This window comes from Scardinius erythrophthalmus, assembly GCF_964197995.2.
Source record: "Scardinius erythrophthalmus genome assembly, chromosome: 6".
Classification (NCBI taxonomy): domain Eukaryota; kingdom Metazoa; phylum Chordata; class Actinopteri; order Cypriniformes; family Leuciscidae; genus Scardinius; species Scardinius erythrophthalmus.
In genome coordinates, this window is record NC_138226.1 from 18,064,401 (window position 1) to 18,082,693 (window position 18,293).

Below are 18,293 nucleotides of genomic sequence, written 5' to 3' on the forward strand. Positions count from 1 at the left end.
TTTCTGAGATATCAGTACTGGGGCCTGTACCATGATGGTAGTTGAACAAACTCAGGATTAGTTTCGAGTTGACAACCAAACCAATCCAACCAGGCTTTGTTGGTACTATGATGCTGATCATCAACTTTCTCTGTCAACTCTTAGGAGTTTAGGTGTGACATCAGTAGCGAACAGCCAATCACATGCTGAGAAAGAGTTAAACTGCAATTCATTTCTCGCGAGAGAAGCAGCGCGATTCACTTATTAAATAAAAGTATTAAAATATTAAAAAAATGTACACAGCAAGAAGAAAATAGCTGTCTATGAAAGAGGACAACTAAAAGAAAAAGTCTCGTTACTATCAGTGCAAGTAAAAGTTGAAGTTAGTTTATACAGTTGATAAAGGTATAGAGAGAATTGAACATTTAAGCTCACATGGTCATTGTTTAGCTTTATCTATTGATTCTAAAGCATATTTATATTACCTTTATATATTTATTCATTTAAACTCTGCGTAATAATAATTGATGAACTAAAATTGTACATGTGTGATTAATTAAGGGTATAATTACATAAATAATATCTAAATCATACAAAACTATTATTCTTTTAAATAAGCATTACTAAAAGCCAGATGATTTTGTCTTTAAAAATCATTTGCTATGTAGTGACCTTTAATTTGGAGTAGAAACTGTGGAGTGACTTTATCCTTTGCTCACAGCTGATGAAACCAAGTTCGGTTTGCAACCTCTTACCTGGAGCATAACCTGCCCCGGACCAGATTAGCTGTGAAGCGTAAGTTACTATGGCGATGAGCACTGCTAAAAGCCAAACCACTTTCATGGTGCCTAAAACCCAGGGTGTGCGCAAACTAAACTGAAACATACCTGGCTAGCCACCTAAACCGGCTTCATGGTATAGGCCCCTGGTCTTAAAGAAGAAAAAAAAAAAACCTGTATTAGTGGCCACGCTGCTTGCTATGCTTCCATTGTAAGTGTATTTATGAAGTTGAAATGAATATCAACAGCATATCACAGATGATGTACAAAGAACATTTTACCCATATTCCTTTAATATGAACTTTTATCTTTCTCTTCTGTCTCTCTCCCTGACTTCATGTCATTCTTTCATCTGTGAGCTCTACCTGCATTTGTATATGTTATTGCATAGAAAAGCATCTTGTACCCGATAGACAGGAGGAACTCCTCTGTATAGAAAGCATGTGTTTCAGAGAGTGATGGATACACGAGAGGAATAGACAGGAATAAGAGAAAGAGTTGGAGGGCTGAGGGCAGTGCCAGAGGTGAGTGATTAGTGTGTGAGGAATAGAAAGGCAGGTAAAGACCGTGTGGCACGTGTTCACCCTCACCTCTGCTGAAAGCAAACTGGCAGTCAGGGAGGCAAAGCTGTTGCTAGGATACACATCAGGAGGATTGGCGAGGATAGAGCAGAAGAACGGAACGGCCAACGATAGCAACGATACCTAACCCTGTGTAGACCCTGCCATTATAAACATACTTGTTTCCCATGTTCTCTTCTGGACCAGTATGCCTGAAAGGATTTTATAAATACGAGTTTCATGATACACAGTGTTGTTTCTCCTCTGAGTAGGCTTAAACGTGGATGTTTTGGAATTGGCTGTTTTCACCCTGTGCTGCCTTTTTATGCTTTGGTGGTTTAGTTGCGTCTTAGAACAGTAGAGTGTATTGATCTGATTGGTCAAGCGCATCCAGGTCCCCCCTCGTTGAGCAAAACAAATTGATCTATGAAAATCTCTGTGATTGGTGAGGTGTTAGGGGAGATAAGGAGATCTGACAGGGTCAGGCTTGCAAAGGTACAAGTCGCTCGCTGATCCTATCTCGGCATATCCTCACTCTGTCTCATTTCTGCTATCTCCCTGTAGCCTTCCTTCCTTTCTGAGTCGCACGTATGCATAAAGCAGGGCCGTAAACACCAATTTTCAGAGGTTAAATAATGTGGGTATTTCAATTACTGATTCATATTACGTTAGGCATCTGCTATTTCATGCTATCAATAATTGGTAAAAGCACAAAGCAGTCTTTTTTTCTTTTTGCCGTCAGAAAGCAATCTCATTTCCAGTCTGCAAGTAGGGCTGGGAATAGAGTTCGATGCTTTTTAGGCATCGACCAAATTGCTTTCATACCATCGAGTATCTCAAAATCTCTTGTCTTTCGGTACCAAATTTCGATATCTAAGGAGTTAGTCTCATTATCATCAGTGAGACAATAAACACGCAGCATGATTGACTGTGGCAAGGCATCGAGGAAAAACCGAGCTGCAATCTTCCGGTCTCTCTCTTGAATCCAGCTTGGAAGTGACTGCAATCCCATAGACCAGGGATCTCATAGAGGGGTGATTTATTATTTTTATTTTGTATAACTCATCTGTTTAAATTATATTAAGCTTTGAAGTTATGCATAATTAAGGGCGTGTCCACTTGAGTGACAGGTGGATTGCCGCTGCTGTCACTACTAACCGTTTGTCTGCAGTCTCAGTCTGTTAGCCGTCACATCATCTCAGCATTTTATCTGAGACTGACGTGCGGTGACGGGTAATATGTAATGTAATCTTGTTAAAAGGGATTTCATCAAATTGGTATCGAAAAACGTATCGTTCAGGAACCGGTGTCAAAGTCAAGTTATCGGTATCAATATCATTAAAAATCATTACAATTTAGGTTCTATAGTTCTGAAGTGTATGTTGATCAATAGAAGGAGACCAGGAAATGAAAAGATGTACTTCACAACAGAGATATCTTTATTCAGTGAGCTCTTTATTTAAAAATGCATGCTATGCAACCTTGAACCAAGTACAGATAATTTTGATACAAAATTGCATAAAATGAGTTGTTCAAATTATTTTATTCAGCAAGCATGCATTAACATGATTAAGAGGGACATTTTGATTTTAAATGCTTTTATTTTAAGATTTATATTCATCAAAGAATCCTGAAAATATATCATAGTTTTTACAAAAATATTAAGCAGCATATCTGTTTCAACATTTATAATAATAATAACAACAGTGTTTTTTAAACACCATATCATGGGCTGGATTCACAAAATATTCTTTAGAATATAATTCTTCTTAACTGCCAATTTCTTCTTATTTTCTAACTTAGAAAAAAAAAAATAAGAATATGAATAAGAATATTTTGTATTCCCAAAAACATACTTTTCTTAAGAATGTTCTTATCTTTTTTTCTTAAGATTGTTCTTAAGATAAAATTTAAGAAGTATACATTCTCGGAAAGAATGTTCTTAAAAATCTGAATTTAGATTTGAAAATTAGATCTGAACCCAATATATTTATTAAATGGTAATTATTATTAAATAGAAATCATTTATAACATTATAAATGTCTTCACTGTCACTTTTGATTAATTTAATGCATGCTTGAATAAAAGTTATGTATTTAGTTATATAATAAATACATAATAAAAAGTTGGTGGTTTCGCTATGACGCAAGGAATCCATAGACAATAGACATAGATCTTCTGAAAAACTTTTCAAAAGTTATTAGCATTAGTATAGCCATTTTTCCACATCTAATGACCTGTAGGTTTCGATTTATCAAAGTTTGGCCGATAGACAGCCTCTGAACCAATTTCGGGTCGACCTTGTTAAGTTTGCTACATCATAACTTTTGAAAAGAAATGAATAGACAAAATCTGTTCTGTCATTTCTGTGCGGCTTGGTCCAAAGATCATCTGAGCCAATTTTCGTAAGAATTGGTGAAGATTTGAAGGAGGAGTAGTGAAAAAATGGAATACTGTACTTTTCAAAATGGCCAATACTGTAATGGGCAGCGTCTTAATGTAAGATTTTGAATGTAGTCAGCAAGAAGAGAGGAATCGGGTGAATGAAAAGTAATTTTTATAGAACAAAGTGTTCAAAAGTTATAACCTTTCGAAAAGTGAATTTTTGCATTATTTAGTTGGTCCTAGAGACTCCAAAATTGGTCAAATCACTATTCATTACCATCTCTACAATTGTGCCAAATTTCATCATTTTCTCATGTTCCGTTCATAGGGCTGTCATAGACTCCCATTCGGGAGGAATAATAAGAAAACTATAGGATACAATAGAGGTTACTTCCCTTTTGGGGCTTGGCCTCTAAAAAATCGTTTCAACTGCAAACTTTTGAATGGCAAGTGGTTAATACTTTTTTTACAAGTTTTGTGGTTGATCAATAATTTCCAAAGGCTTTGCATAAATGCTATAGATGCGCCCATCTGGGCATTTACTACAGACACTGCTTATCCAGTGCAAATTGCTGATGATCATTCCAGATGTTCTGAAAAACTAATCCTTTCTGAATGGGGTTTAGGTACTGTCTATAGAGCTTAACTTGTATTGAATCCAGAACATTTCTCTATATACAGTCATATACAGTTCTTCAAAAAAGAAGAAAAATCTATTTTTTTACTGTATTTGTATTTTAATTATTATTATTGCTTTATCTCTGCTGTAATTTGAATCAATGTGGTACATTTGTCACTGTTGCACAGACAAAACTTTATCCTCTCTCAAATGCTGAAATGATGCTGTATTCATCTTTTAAGGGATGATCACAAAAGTCCTTTTGTTCTTTGGCGTAGACAACTGAACAATGCGCCATCCTGCTTTCAAAAGAGCTCTGAATCACTGGTGAAAGTGCTATGTAATTTAAGCCAGACCTATTCATATCTCATAGATAATACAAAAACTATCAACACAAAGACACCAGCCCACTTCTCACCGACAGAAGCCTTAATGTATGCCTACACGCTAACAGCGCTGCGCCATGTTCCTTTAGATCACTGCGACAATGTGTGTATGTGCCGGCCTGATGCACACTTTGCCTAAAAACAAAGATGACAACCGGAGTGTGTGCATGTGTCATATTACTAATTGTCCAGGGATTTGGATTTGATTTCTCTCTAGTATTACTGTTGGCTGGGGAGCCTCCAATGACATGGGAAGAAAAACAGATACCTTTTATTTTATATACTAGTATTTTATTTACTAGTATTACTATTTTACTACAACTTCCCTTTATTTGCAGCTGTGGGTCAGTGATTCTTTTTGTCTCCCTCCATTTAACATGCAATAAATAAATAACCACTTTCCTAGCATTAAGATCCTTTTGAAAGGTAATGTGAATTTAGTCCAGTGATCCTCCATCTTTCTTCTATCCTTCTTGTCTGACTAACGTGCCAGTGGCTGGGGCCAAAGAAGTGATGTAAAAGTAGGTTGATCTGATATTGCACAGGTGATCTTTCGTCGCACTATTACGTCGTAAAGTGACAAAATCCGAAACGAGTCATTTTCTGAGCTTTAGTTTAAATAAAAGCTTGATTTCTGAAACTTACAGGATGTTTTTATATTAAAATTACCTCTTACTAGGGGTGTGACGATCTCGCATTCCTTTCTCGTCGAGTATAAAAATAAAAACTAGTGTAAACGTCTGCTCAGCTCATCCAGCACGAGTTTCAATCGCACACCGTGCAGCAGGAATCACGGTTCACTTATCGTGTAACAGTGAAAACTGATTCGTTGCGCAACAGAATCTAAGCGTTTGATTAATGTCTTATCTTGTAGAAGGCGCGCTCAGCACCACTGCATCTTATACACAGAGAGCGTACGATCGCGAATCCCAAAGTGAAAGTAAAACGTGAGCTCTGCTACATACAAATAGTCTGTCTCCCAATATCAAATCAATCTCTGGACTGTGTAGTTGTGGCTCTGGTCTCAGTTTGCACTTTGAATGTTGAGAGAGTACTGTAACATCTGAAGAAAGACAGACAAGGGAGGCTCCGTTTCTGCACTTTTAATCGGAACGCAAGAACAACTGTACACAATCGCACCAGCCTAACTCACTCGCTCGTTTCTCTCTACCCGTCCTTTTTCGAACTCACTGCCTTTGTTGGCGGAGCCATTTTCGTGAATTATAACCGGCTATTTTAGTAAACTGTACAGAGGAAAAACACACAGACATCACTCTGTTGGATCGGAACCTCTGTTATTAGCATATATCCATTTATGGATAGCAGATCACATACACGTGACATGAGCAGTATGAGGGCACACATTACAAACTTTAACACCCCCTCTTGTTATCATACTGTGCAGTTTACCATTATAACAACATAACACATGAACAGTCTTGTATTTCTCTTGTGCTACTACATTTACATGCCAAACATGAAACTCTTGAACTTTTCAAGTTTAAACTTTGTATTAGTCATAGCCACCATTTCTTCAGTGGGGCAATACTCAATTGTCACTTTACCATCACTGAGTGCTGATCGAATGAAATCTTACTTCATATCTACATGTTTACATCTTTGTCGGCACACTGGGTTCTTTGACAGAGCAATGGCACCTTGGTTATCTCAAACAGACAATCATTTTCCCTGCTGTTCAACAACCCTACAAGATGCATGCTTTCCTGTGTGGTTGTGGCCAGTGCCATATACTCAGCTTCACATGTAGACAAAGCAACTGTGGCCTGTTCTTTGACTTCCAGGAAATCAGAGGACCATTTTGAGTAAGACTAAAACAGTATCCTGTGGTACTTCGCCTGTCATTTAGATCTGATGCCCAATCACCGTCACTGTATACCACACGTTTGAGATTTTCTTCTCTTTTCTTGTAACATAGATCATGATCAATTGTACCTTTTTAAGTACCTCATCACATGTTTCACTGTAGACCAGTGTTGTTCATTTGGCTCAGACAGATATTGAGATAGTTTACTGACAATCCAACTTAGATCAGTTCTAGTACATGTCATCAGATAGATCAAACTACCCACTGCCTCACGATACCCTTTAGGATCAACAGGATCATCATCGCTGTTGTAGTCAAGCTTTTGCTCACATGGTGTTGACCTGGGTTTACAGTCTGCCATATTGAATCTCTCTAGTACCTTTAAAATGTACCTTTTCTGATTCATTTTCACAAATCCTTCATTCTGATGAAAATCAATTCCTAGGAAATATTTGAGTTTTCCCAGATCTTTCGTTTTGAATCTTGCTGTCAGCATCTTTTTCACACAATTCAGTAAATCATTGGTGCTGCCAGTACCAGTGATTTACTGAATTGTGTGAAAAAGATGCTGACAGCAAGATAATTAAAATGATCAGATCATCATCCCAGATTAGCCTACTACAATCACTTTCTCTTTTTCAGTTTGTTTACTGTACACACAGTGGTCAGCTGAATTCTGAACAAAATAATTCTCACTGAGGTAGTCATGTAACATTTTGTTCCAGTTTCTACCTGACTGTTTTAAACCATACTTGTTTAGTTTACAGACTAGTTTATCACCTATGTCTGACTTCACTTCAAACCCTTCTGGCTGTTCTATGTAAATCTCACAGTCAATTGGAGCATGCAAATAGGCAGTTTTTACATCCATCTGGTGGAGGTCAAGATCATATTGTGCTGCCATTTGCATTAAGGCAGTGGTTCTCAATTCCAGTCCTCGTGACCCACTGCTCTGCACATTTTGTATGTTTCCCTTATCTGACACACTGGCTGAGTCCCAATTCGCCTACTTATACTACGACCTAAAAGTATGTACTTTTTTTGTGATGAAAAAGCACATACTTTTGAGTGTGTAGCAAAAAAGTATGCACGTTCTGGGACATACTTCGATGACGTCATGCAACGTGAACTTGAACGTGGTTGCCTAGTTACGCACACCGCGACTGTTAACAAAACATTTAACATTTCATTCATTCTTATATATCCAATATAATTTTACTTACTATTCCCATATTTTTTTCCACAATACATTTACAGTGTGTTTACCAAATTGAGGAGTGAAGCAGGGCGTCGTCGTAGATCAACCAAACGCAGGTCGTTTGTGAGGCGGCTGGTTCTGACGTTCATGTGCAAATGTGTGTAACAAAAGCTAGCGCTACTTATTTTCTGAGTTAAAATATTTAAAGTTTATAGTGTAACATTAACTATTGTTTAACGTATTTTATACTTAATCTTATACTTATGTATAATACTTAAAAATACCCCGATGAAAATGAACCATGCTTTTACTATAGTAAAAGTGTAGTAACCATGTTTCTTTGGTTGGACTGATAAAGTTAACATATGTACAGCCACAGTATTACTACAAATAAGTCAGACAGAAACATCAAAAGAAATACATAAAAAAAGACACTTGCATGACACTGTACTAGAGCCTTTTTATTTATTGTTTTGTAGCCTGCAATGAGGCGCTCGGTATCTTCATCGGACCTTACAAGATAAACACGGTACTTTTTTGGCACAACATAAACCCATTAATATTACGAGACAATAAAATATAACTTTAATTAGGGTTAAACATTTGAATTCTTACACTTAAAAACTGAGGGCGCATCTCCGTTGCTGCATCCGACTGCCAGGTTTACATCACCATCATCACCGCAAAGCTCCTCCCTCCCGCACGCAATGGGTTGTGGGCAATATTAGCCGTTAGAGTGTGCATTGATCTGCACTTCGAATTCTAACCGGAAATAGTAGACCATCCGGGTATCTTTGGAATACTCATTTCAACATGCTACGATTTGGGACGTACTAATTCTAGTTTCGCATACTATTTAGGACGGATAGTATGCGAATTGGGACTCAGCTACTCAGTTCAGTTCATGGAGTCTCTCCTAATGAGCTGATGATCTGGTTCAGGTGTGTTAAATAAGGGAGACATACAAAATGTGCAGAGCAGTGGGTCACGAGGACTGGAATTGAGAACCACTGCATTAAGGCATGTACTGAAGTGATATTTGCTTTTGGTGAGAAAGTCTCTTTGTAATCTACACCCATCACTTGACTATAGCTTTTGCTATATTTCTGGCCTTGTATGCCTCAGTCTTATCTGCATTGTTTTTGACAGCATAGACCCATCTACCCCCCACTGCATGTTTAACTTCAGGTAGTGTAGTTAGAGTAATTGTGTAATTTTCCTTAAGGGAATCCATTTCATCTTTCATAGCCCTAGCCCACATCTGTGACTCACTTGAACTCATAGCATCCTTGAATGTTTGTGGTATGTCACACACTGTAACAGAAGTCCACATTGGTCAGAATATGGTCATCACATTCAGCATCAGAAACATAATCAGACAAATATTGAGGAGCTCTCCTGTTTCTCTTAGGGTAACGCATACTATGATCAACTACCTCTGTCTGAGCACCACCCATTTTTAGTCTCATTTTGAGGCTTAACAGTCTCTTCTGGGGTCTGATCAGTCACATTTTCTTTTGACTGGGAGGATACACATCTTTCCCCATGGAAATCATCATCTGACATTGAAATGTCAGCCTGTGTCTGGATAATAGACCTGGTATGCAGGGCTGTTTTCTTTTTGTCCTGTTTGTATGCTTAACATACTGAACCAAAAACTCTCATTTTTGAAAGATCAGGTTTTCTCCCTGTCAGTGCATAGTATGGGGTTTGCTATATTCTGCCATTGTAGCACCTGTTGCGAATTACTGCAGCAGGCATAACAGCATATGTCCACAACATCTTGGGTAGATTGCTCTCTAAGAGCATACATCTTGCCATTTCAAATAGCGTTCTCCAATTTCTCTCAGCAGTCCCATTTTGATGGGGTGAATATGCTGAGGTCTCATGTTAAATCTATTTCTTGCTTAATAGAGACTGAAACTCTTTTGCCGTAAATTCTGTGCCGTTGTCTGATCTAACACACTTTATAGTTGAATAAGGGGCTGTATCAGCGAGGAACTTTTCAGTAGCTTTCACAGTGTCACTCTTAGCCACTCTTGTGTGCAAACCTCACAGTTTAGTTTAGATTTATCAATCTTATTCTTTCCCTTGATTTTCATTCCCTCAACTACATCTTGCAATTTGGAAACATCATCATAATTGTAGTGGTCGAGGATCTCATCCCAGGTTTGAATAGTACAGTCTGTTGTATTCTTGGATGTGAAATCTAGTACTGCTCTTAGTGCTGGGCGGTTTACCGGTTCATACCGAATACCGGTGTTTATTTTTGTTACGATATGAATTTTTAATATACCGCAAAACCGGTGTATGTCGCTTTAATCGGAACGCGGCGCTGCGCGACACAGTCTCACCCCTCATTTACAACACACGTCTGCGGCGCATTACGGCTGCGACAAGGTTTTATTCCGTCCTCCACGCGGTGCGTCAAAATAGACTAGGCGCCTATATTTAGCGAAGCGGCGCGGAGAGCCGCTTCTGGGAAGCTTCGATCTGAAACACAAGCATTGACTAGAATGGGCACGAGACGTGTGGGGGTGAGAGTCTTTTTTTCTTGCGGCGCGCGTGTTTTTATACTGTATTAACGTATCTGAAGTGAACTGACGGTCTTAAGAAAAGTTTCTTTGTTATTACGATTGAATCTTTCTTTATCTTTCCTGATAAAGCAGTGTTTATGAGCGTTGCTGCTTTGTGTACAGCCGTTACCGGGGAAACCACTGTTTCTGCCGCTCCTAAAGCGCGTCCTGCTGGCACCTCTTTGTAAACAGCCTTGCAAACCTGTATTATTAATATTAGTGTGGATTTTTTCTATAATATTCACTCATGACAATAAAATAGGGCATTATAAGTAAATCTACTGCACTATTTCCTCTCTCACTCAGTAGAAAATGTGGTAAACACCCATCATGCTTGAGAAAAAAAAAACACACACAAAAAAAAAAACCGGTAAAAACCGTGAAACCGGTATAATTTAGAAAAAAACCGTGATGTTGATTTTTGGTCAAACCGCCCAGCACTAACTGCTCTTGTGAATGAGTTTATCACGTCCTTGTTGAAAGTTGATCGAAGCTCCATTCGTCGTTGCAGCTTTAACAGATAAGATGTCCTGCGGGTACGATGGGATGTACAACGCGCTCCTCAGCATCGCCTTCACCTGTTGTCACTGTGTTTTTATAATCCCTTTGTTATGCGCAAGTGAAAAAGTGTCAAACATGTCAAGCTAGTGCATGTTTACATAGGAAAAACAATGTAAAGGCAGTGCTGTGGAATGCATTCACAACGAATGTTCCCGAATACATCTGCCGTTTTAAGCCCTTATTCCTTCACTACATGATGTTTGCATGTGTTTAAAAATGCGTCTTGATATCGCCTCATCTTTATTTAGACATTTAAAATGTAGCCTGTTATCTCTGCATTCTTTATTGCTTGTGCTTTTTCATTCCTTTTCTGTGTGAGGACATGCAGACAGGGCTTGTCAATATTTCCTCTGGAGCTGTGTCAAATGTGATGAAGACTTTTTTTTTTTTATCTTCCCTTCACCCAAATGTTATGTCTTTTCTTTTTAACAGCCTCTCTCTCTCTTTGTGCTCATCAAATTGTTTTCTTTTTCGCCCTCCACTCCTGTATTGGCAGAGAAGACATCTGTAGTAAAAGGGCCTAGCTGGAGGTGATTGTTTTTCTGTAGCGCTTTCACAGATTTTGTTGTCAACTTTCCAGCAAAGCTTTTAAAATGGAAATTGCGGTGAATCGTTTACTCGTTCGATTCCCCTCAAGGCCAGAAACTCGGAAGCCTTCATGCACTCAGCGCAACAACATGAGATTATTTCAGCGTAAAATGCATATTGCTGGTGTGTGTTTGTGATATCAAAACATGAACATGAGTAGAATGACAATCGAAGTAAAAAGCTACAATTAAAAGTAGCTCATGATATCAGTACCATCTGTGACTGACCCTTAAATGCTAAGTACACACATTTGTAAAATATATCTAGGCGTGTATTTTATATTCAGCTAGTAGCCGGTGTACACCACACACTCATACTCCGGGCCCTGCTGTGTGTGTTCTTGTCAGAAGGCTGTAAATAACTTCAGCAGCAGATGGCAAACCAGACCAGATTCGCTTGCTGTGGAACCGCTAGTGAAGGCTGGTGCTGAGTGTGTGTTTGTGTATGTTTGTCCTTGTGTCTGTGATTGTTCTTCCTCTTTCCTCTTTCAATAATATTAGATGGTCAGCAGTGGGTTTGGCTCCATCCTCTAGATGGCATTGAATTGTAACTGTAATTAGGCCACAACCTGTTACTCTATCTATCTATCTATCTATCTATCTATCTATCTATCTATCTATCTATCTATCTGTCTGTCTGTCTGTCTGTGGGGAGAATTTTGCAGGTGTCTGTAATTTTTATCATAGGTACACTTCAACTGTGAGAGACGGAATCTAAAACAAAAATCCAGAAAATCGCATTGTATGATTTCTAAATAATTAATTTGCATTTTATTGCATGACATAAGTTTTTGATCACCTACCAACCAGTAAGAATTCCGGCTCTCACAGACCTGTTAGTTTTTCTTTAAGAAGCCCTCCTGTTCTCCACTCATTACCTGTATTAACTGCACCTGTTTGAACTTGTTACCTGTATAAAAGACACCTGTCCACACACTCAATCAAATGGCCAAGACCAGAGAGCCGCGTAAGGATATCAGGGATAAAATTGTAGACCTGCACAAGGCTGGGATGGGCTACAGGACATTAGGCAAGCAGCTTGGTGAGAAGAACAACTGTTGGCGCAATTAGAAAATGGAAAAAGTTCAAGATGACGGTCAATCTCCCTCGGTCTGGGGCACCATGCAAGATCTCACCTCGTGGGGCATCATGAGGAAGGTGAGGGATCAGCCCAGAACTACACGGCAGGACCTGGTCAATGACCTGAAGAGAGCTGGGACCACAGTGTCAAAGAAAACCATTAGTAACACACTACGCCGTCATGGATTAAAATCCTGCAGTGCACGCAAGGTCCCCCTGCTCAAGCCAGCGCATGTCCAGGCCTGTCTGAAGTTCGCCAATGACCATCTGGATGATCCAGAGGAGGAATGGGAGAAGGTCATGTGCTCTGATGAGACAAAAATAGAGCTTTTTGGTCTAAACTCCACTAGCTGTGTTTGGAAGAAGAAGGATGAGTACAACCCCAAGAACACCATCCCAACCGTGAAGCATGGAGGTGGAAACATCATTCTTTGGGGATGTTTTTCTGCAAAGGGGGCAGGACGACTGCACCATATTGAGGGGAGGATGGATGGGGCCATGTATCGTGAGACCTTGGCCAAAAACCTCCTTCCCTCAGTAAGAGCATTGAAGATGGGTCGTGGCTGGGTCTTCCAGCATGACAACGACCCGAAACACACAGCCAGGGCAACTAAGGAGTGGCTCTGTAAGAAGCATCTCAAGGTCCTGGAGTGGCCTAGCCAGTCTCCAGACCTGAACCCAATAGAAAATCTTTGGAGGGAGCTGAAAGTCCGTATTGCCCAGCGACAGCCCCGAAACCTGAAGGATCTGGAGAAGGTCTGTATGGAGGAGTGGGCCAAAATCCCTGCTGCAATGTGTGCAAACCTGGTCAAGAACTACAGGAAACGTATGATCTCTGTAATTGCAAACAAAGGTTTTTGTACCAAATATTAAGTTCTGCTTTTCTGATGTATCAAATACTTATGTCATGCAATAAAATGCAAATTAATTAATTAAAAATCATACAATGTGATTTTCTGGATTTTTGTTTTAGATTCCGTCACTCACAGTTGAAGAGTACTACCTATGATAAAAATGACAGACTTCTACATGTTTTGTAAGTGGGAAAACCTGCAAAATCGGCAGTGTATCAAATAGTGTGTTCTCCCCACTGTATGTATGTATGTATGTATATGTATATATATGCATTGAAGCGGAGGGTTGTTGTCTCAGCTAGCCGTGGATTATACTGCAATACCATAGTCATTTGCCAGCATTGACAACTTAAATCTGTTATTAATGTTTGCAGCGCAATATTTGACTGGAAGGGCAAAATTGATGGTAATTTTCATCAGTTACAGCTCGTTAGATCTAGAATTCTGCAAGCTTTGAATCAGACACAGAGATAAAGCAGTGAGTAAGATTACATTTATTTGAATAAATGAATTATTGCATTTATTTGAATTAATTATAGAGAGAGAGAGACTTGTATCTGCATCTGTTCAGCATCTCTCTCTATTAACAACGAAGCTGTGAGTTTAATTACTTCAAAATAGTGATGTAACCCCCTCTTTGCCGAGAAATACAGCAGGGGAAATAAGTATTGAACACGTCATCATTTTTCTCAGTAAATATATTTCCAAAGATGCTATTGACATGAAATTTTCACCAGATGTTGGTAACAACCCAAGTAAGCCATACATACAAAGAAACAAACAAAAATAAGTTCAGAAATTAAGTTATGTGTAATAATGTGAAATGACACAGGGAAAAAGTATTGAACACATGAAGAAAGGGAGGTGCAAAAAGGCAAGACAACTGCTGAAAACTTACAGTAATTGAAAAGCAATCCAGCCCCCTGTCAGTGGAAATTTAATAACAGCTGGTTCAGTCCCAAATGATGGCCTACAAAAAGGTCTCATTGCCAAGGTGTCACACAAGACACATCTCATGATGGGTAAAAGCGAAGAGCTGTCTCAAGACCTTCGCAACCTAATTGTTGCAAAACATAAATGATGGCATTGGTTATAGGCGCCATTCTAAGCTTCTGAATGGTCCAGTGAGCACTTTTGGGGACATAATAATAGTGGAAAGACAATAATTTCACCATAAATTTGCCTCGACCAGTGCTCCTCGCAAGATTTCTGATAGAGGAGTGAAAAGAATAATCCGAAGAGTTGGAAATATATTTACTGAGAAAAATGATGACGTGTTCAATACTTATTTCCCCCGCTGTATAATTGTAGCGATATTTTATTACTAAAAGTCACGGGGCAGCGTTGATAAGTTTCTGTGTGTGTGTGTGCGGCTGTGCACGTTTCAATTAAAACAGCGCATTAATATAGAACAGTGATTAACTTGGAACTACCTGTGCATTAAACGGTTTTATTGTACACCTTCCAGCCAATCAGAATTGAGTATTCAGACAGACCATGGTAAACACTATAAATAACTCAGCAACTACATGTCAATTAGCTCTAAGAGTATTAGTTTACTGTTAGGTTAGGGTTAGTAGAATAAGTTGAAATGTACTTGCAAAGTTACTTGTAGTTAGTAGAATGTCTAAAGTGGACCATCGAAATAAAGCGTTACCTTACTGTTTTTTTTTTTAAATATTCAAATAAATTCAGCTTTGGTGAGCATAAGAGACTTATTTCAAGCATCAAAAAAATAATAATTCCAACCCCAAACTTTTGAACTATATTGTATTTGTAAAATATTTATTTTATTTTAGACTCAATTGTCAGTATTGACCAATTCAAGTATACACATCTAGCCAGACTGATTTGTTGTTGGTTTGAAAACTTTGTATGGTGAAGACAACATTTCACCCCCCTTGCCACTGACATTAGTGGTCCTTGGTTTGAAACCAGCAGGTTTGAAAGGCATCAAATTTTCTGTCCCAGAACTGGAAACGCCAGAGGATGGGGGCCAGATTTGGCACTGGCTCCAGCTCTGCAATTGCCACCATTTCTGTGAGAAAAGGAGACATGGAATCCTAGAATTTGGAGCCCCTGGCTAACAGGGAACTGGAGATATGGAGCCCCTTGACAGGAAAATATTTTCTAGGCTCCTACTTCTAAACCGAGTTACCCAGAGGCACCAAACATTGTGGATGGGGTCGTTGTGGTGGTTAAGGCTCATGGATGATGAACACTGTTACTGTTTCAACACTTGATATTTTGTATCTAAGACCTTTTCCTCTCAAACACAGGAACATTCCGCTGTACCTTCTGTCAAACAGAAGTAGAGGAAGACGAGTCGGCTGTGCCAAAGAAAGATGCCCGCACTCTGGTGGCACGATTTAATGAGCAAATTGAGCCCATCTATGTATTGCTACGAGAGACGGAGAACATCAACTTATCTCATGACCTTCTGGAGCCCGAACCGTCAGAAATCCCAGCCTTGAAACAGAGGTCAGCACAGAGTTCAGTGGCCAGTTATATGCAGAAGACTTTTGTTATAGTTAACTAAAACTATTCAAATAATTTCTTTGTTATTTGAAATAAATCTGAAATAAAATTAAATATAAATATTAGATGAAAAACTGAAACGAAAAATAGAAATGTTGCATTGGCAACTAACTGAAATAAAATAAGTTGAAGTACTAAAAACTAAAACTGAAAAAAAAATTAAGCTAAATAGAAATATTAAGCATACTAAAATATCCCAAAAATTAACCATTTATTTTTAACCGAATAGAAGAGACTTCATTATCATCTGCTTTGATGCATTTTTCCACTTTTAGTGGATACTAATTTAAAAAAAAAAATGTCATAAAGGGTGCCCAGTATAAGTCAGGTTTATGTTATAACAACATAACTTTTTAGTAATCCAACTCTGCTATTTTTCACAGTCGGGAGCGGGCCGCCCAGTCTGCAGCAGCAGCTGCTGGGGCTGATCGAGAAACATGGAAAACCAAAGGCTCGTCGTATGACCTCTACACACAGAATGTGGTCATCAGCATGGAGGACCAGGAGTCTCAGCCTGGTCAGACCGCTGAAGGCAAAGCCCCCAAAGAGAGGCCCATATGGCTAACAGAAAGCACGGTGCAAGGGGCGTACAGCGAAGCGGATGCTCTGAAGAACTGTGAGTCACATTAACTATATTGCATCATTTATGAAAGCATTATTTCTGGTCATGGCTGCATATTAACACTGTTTTTATGTATTTCATGATTTTCCTGCTTATTTTTTTTCATATTCCTTGTTGGTCTGAATGCATAGTCAAACTAGGTATAAGGTTGAGGGCTTTATTTGGTTGAAAGGGATATTTCACACTATTGTCACTCTCAACATCTTTGATTTTCTGTGGAACACTAAAAAGAGATATAGTGGAATATCCAAGCTGCTCTTTTAATACAATGACTGCCAAATAGATGCCTGCTCGGGATGGGTTTGTGTTACACCATGTCTACAGCAGACGCGAGCAGCTCAACGCAACGCAACATGACAAAAGCAAATAGGACCCATTATAATCAGTGATGCTGTCTATACTGGACACGACAAATTCCAAAAATTTAAAATGATACCCCATTCTATTTCTGATGTACTCCGAGCTTGCACTACTTCTGACATGTAGAGCAAATAGATTTGCAACAGTCTGCTTTGTCACGTCCAGTGTAGACAGACTCAAGCTGGTGCTGCGTGGCTTGACATGACAACTGTCAAGTCTTCAATAGCCATAAAATAGCTTTTTGTGAGAAATATACAGATTTAAAGTTAGTTGTTCACCAAGTCTTGACTTCCACCCGCTCAAATCATGATATGGTCAAAAATATACATTTAGCATATTTAACACCATTAAAGGAGGCTGAAAGGAAACCCAATGTAAACTTCAATGATTCTTGGAATTGTAGTCGATAATAGATTTGAATGTATGGAAGTGTGAGTGGAATTTGAGAACTAGGATCGAAGGAAAGATTGTCATCAAAAAACAACTTAAATTATGGCCTGTTTCTTACATAAAGCTATAGTATGGCTTTAGAAAGGAAAGAATTGTAAAAAAAAGTTTGCATCTGAATTTGCTGTGGGTTTTTTATTCTTCTTTTTCCTCAAATTTTTACACACCAGCTGGCGAGGACACTATAGAAACCCAGGAGGGCATGGCTGGAAGAGGAGCCGCACAGGATGAGAATGAGGAGGTAATGCAGGCTTTACTCATTCATGAGAAGAGGAGCGGAGTCGGTCCAGGTGGTGCCGTCGTCTCCAGACCGACTGTTCCAGTGGCCAACGCCAGCGACTCTGACAGCGATACCAGCGAATCGGATGAGGACTCTTTGCCCCAGGCTCCAATCCACATGGCGCACAATGCTACAGCGCTGCGGCCAGGAAAACAAGAGGATGAGGACGAAGATGATGACGAGTTTGAGGAGGTCGGGGATGACCCTGTGGTTATGGTAGGGGGAAGACCCTTCTCTTACAGGGAAGTAAGCCAGAGACCTGACCTGGTGGAACAGATGAGCGCCCAGGAGAAAGAGGCGTACATTGAGATGGGCCAAAATCTCTTCCAGGACATGTACTACTGAGTTCATCATGTCTGTCTGAATAACATTCTTTCTTTATGCATTTTGCTTGTGCCCTTTTTTCACAGGATGCAGTTTCGATCTGTCTCCTTTGCACACTTAATCTCAAATGGTGTTGTGCGACGTGCCAGAGCTGAGAAATGTAGTGTTATACCCTTTGACTGTTCTTTTTACTCAACCCTCTGTCATATTCAGATACAAAACTTCTCTGGTGCCAGTTATACTGCAGTATCACGGTTGTAAACAAGAGTGTCATGCATTGGCAAACACACTTGCACTGCTTCCTTTTTCAGTATGTTTGTGGTCTCGCCATTT

General features: G+C 39.2%; 1 protein-coding gene across 2 annotated transcripts in view; it reads left to right on the forward strand.

Annotated features, from left to right (window-relative positions):
- The window catches only part of gtf2e1 (general transcription factor IIE, polypeptide 1, alpha), a 23,240-nt gene extending 5,219 nt beyond the window's left edge, over positions 1 to 18,021 (forward strand). For both annotated transcript variants that reach the window (XM_081369368.1, XM_081369369.1), the window contains 3 exons: positions 15,669 to 15,870; positions 16,311 to 16,543; positions 17,527 to 18,021. In XM_081369368.1, coding sequence (XP_081225494.1) covers positions 15,669 to 15,870; positions 16,311 to 16,543; positions 17,527 to 17,981 — 890 coding nt within the window. In that variant the 3' untranslated portion in view covers positions 17,982 to 18,021. The remainder of the gene's footprint in view (positions 1 to 15,668; positions 15,871 to 16,310; positions 16,544 to 17,526) is intronic.
- The last annotated feature ends 272 nt before the right edge of the window (positions 18,022 to 18,293 follow it).